The sequence below is a fragment of the Nanorana parkeri genome, unplaced genomic scaffold, assembly GCF_000935625.1.
Source record: "Nanorana parkeri isolate BGI_ZX_2015 unplaced genomic scaffold, ASM93562v1 scaffold213, whole genome shotgun sequence".
In the NCBI taxonomy this organism is placed as follows: domain Eukaryota; kingdom Metazoa; phylum Chordata; class Amphibia; order Anura; family Dicroglossidae; genus Nanorana; species Nanorana parkeri.
Genome location: NW_017306481.1, coordinates 688,763 through 691,502, shown reverse-complemented (window position 1 = coordinate 691,502; position 2,740 = coordinate 688,763). Strand labels below are relative to the sequence as shown.

General features: G+C 40.9%; 1 protein-coding gene across 4 annotated transcripts in view; it reads right to left on the bottom strand.

Annotated features, from left to right (window-relative positions):
- Positions 1-2,740, bottom strand: part of RALYL (RALY RNA binding protein-like) — a 256,662-nt gene that overhangs the window by 138,243 nt on the left and 115,679 nt on the right. The window contains exon 1 of one of the 4 annotated variants that reach the window (XM_018555774.1): positions 505-705. The exons of the other annotated variants lie outside the window; for them this stretch is intronic. Within the exon in view, the coding sequence (XP_018411276.1) occupies positions 505-541 (37 nt within the window). The 5' untranslated portion in view covers positions 542-705. Of the gene's footprint in view, positions 1-504; positions 706-2,740 lie in introns of those variants that run through there. 4 annotated transcript variants of the gene reach the window in all.

Genomic DNA, 2,740 nt, shown 5'->3' with positions numbered 1-2,740 from the left:
ATCTATCGATATATATATATATATATAATGTGTTTCTGTTGTTCAACAGAGATTCAGTCAAGCATATTATAACAATAATAAGCTAAATGCATAATGCTCTTCCTGACACACAGGGCTACATTTGAAGGATAACTAATAAAACAATTCTAATGTTCCCCTATAAACAAATGATAACACCAGTTCTTCTGCTAAAGAAATTACATCTTTAAATCCGTCTCACCGAAAACATTACATGCACACACGTATAACTTAAAATTGTGTTTTTTTTCCCCGTGGCTCTATAACACTGATAATTTTAGAGAGTTTCCATAGTAACAAAGGAACTATTTTTTCTAATACAGCATCCCTTTAATTTTATGCAGAATGCATCAAAGCCTGGCAGTATTTCTCACAGATAAATGTAATTTATTGATTCACGTCTTCCTTCACAGTAAAAAATAAGAAATCACATTTCTCAGGGTGTTTTGGGGGTGGGGGGATGAAATGAAATAAAAATCTACTTACATCTCTGATTTCTGCGTTTACTCTTGTACATGGTCATTCCAGACGTATCCGACTTTTTCAGGAAGTAATTATTATTATATATTTTTTTCAAACAGGAACACAAAGGGATGGATCGTGCTTGTGCTTTGCAGAGAGACACTTGGCTTAGTGCTGATGGAAGCTAACCAGCAATTTCACACTGTGAGCACGGCAGAAACCATTCTAATAAAATACAGGGGGGGGCTACCAGGAGCCCTGCATCTAGATAATGTAATACCGAATGGGAGAGGGCATTGCTTTCACTGCTCACAGTAAAGAGGAAAAGTCACCTGTGCATTTATTAATATATATAATGCTGCAGAGGGCGTAATGATTGCAAATAAAGAAGAAAAAAGATATTCATCATAGTAACAGCTTGATTCCTTTTTCATCTTGTTTGACATATAACCCTCTTATGGGGGTTTTAAAGCATATTTCTCTATCTTTTCTTTCTTTGGGAGATAAAAGTTAATGGGGAGGGTGTTCTTCAACATTTAAAGGAAATGTAACATCAAGCTTAGTGCCTGTCTGAGAAGATTTTGATGGAAGAAACCATTCTCTGACTCTTTAACTTCATTCTATTTCTAGAGAAGTTACTCAATGAGAGCAATGCTGAGCAGGTTCTTCTGGCCCCCCCCCCAGAACTGGTATGGAGCCTGGGAATCGCTATTCTTCATTATGACGGATTCTATACATGTTAAAAGACATTAAAGTGACACTAAACTCAGGAGTTTAATCTTAAAAATGTATTCAAGTTACCTAGCTATTAACAACACTGGACCATGTCTGTGTATTACTCAGCTGTAGATCATCCAATCATCTCTGAATTGGTGCTCACGCTGTCCTTCCTTCTGGACCAGGGATTATAAAGTATCGGCCCATGAGCCAATTCCGGCCCGTGAACTACTCTCACGGGCGCTCCGGGAGTCTCCCGCTCCCGGCCACCCAGGAGAGAAACACTGATTTTTCTTTTTTTCTTTATTCTGACATTGTCTGCATCTCTGCTGGATGCAGACCACATAGCTGCTTCTGGATGTGCTCAGTTACTTTTGGCCAGCACTCTGACAGCCTTCACTGAGCACTGGCCGAAAGGATGGATTAGTAAGTCTGCACCAGACCTTACTAATTAACCACTAGATTACCTCCTCCCTGCAAAAATGTAAGCAGGTTTATTAGTGTGTGTGTATGTGTGCAGGGGAAGAGGGAACGGGGGTGTATTATTGTGTATTGTTGTGTGTGTGTGTTCATTAGGCCCCATTCACACCTGTACTTTTAGGAGTGATTAGGGTTTCCTGCTTCAGGAACATGTATTTTCTTATTGTGTTTATATTATTATATTGCCTTATTGTGCGTATATTAGTTTGTGTATTTCTGGTTGTGTGGTGAAGGTGGGGGGGGGGGTTGTATTTCTGTTTGTGCATAATTCCGTGTGTGTATTTTGGTTTGTGCATATTTCTGTGTGTGCGTATTACTGTGTGTGCGTACTTGTATTTGTGCACATTGCTCTGTATGCGTATTTCTATGTGTGTATTTCTGTTTGTGCACATTGCTCTGTGTGCGTATTTCTGTTTGTGCATATTTCTGTGTGTGCGTATTACCGTGTGTGCGTATTTTTATGTGTGTATTTCCATTTGTACACATTGCTCTGTGCATATTTCTGTTTTTGCATATTTCTGTTTGTGTCTATTACTGTGTGTGCGTATTTCTGTGTGTGTGTGTATGCCTATTTCTGTGTGTGTGTGGTGTTGTGTGTGAATTTCTGCTGGTCCTCTATGATTAGAAAATAAAACCTGTGGGGAAAAAAACACACACATATTCTGACTAGGGATGAGCTTCGCGTTCGAGTCGAACCTATGTTCGACTCGAACATAGCATGTTCGAGCGTTCGCCGAACACCGAACATTATGGGATGTCCGCGGTCTGTTCGACCGCGGCACATCCCACAATGCACTGCGCCGTCCGAAGCGGCAATTGGCTACAGTCCTGCACCTGACCGCAGGTCAGGTGCAAGACTGTGCCAATCAGGGCTCAGTACAAATGTAGAGCCATGATTGGGCAGAGTCACGATGACTCTGCCCAATCATGTCTCACAGCTAAGTCCCTGCAGCACACTATATAAGGCTGCTGACACCGCGGCCCCATGTAGTGTGCTGTAGGAGATAGAGAGAGAGGGTTCTAGTATAGTTAGTTACAGTCAGCAGATAGATAGAGAGTTATA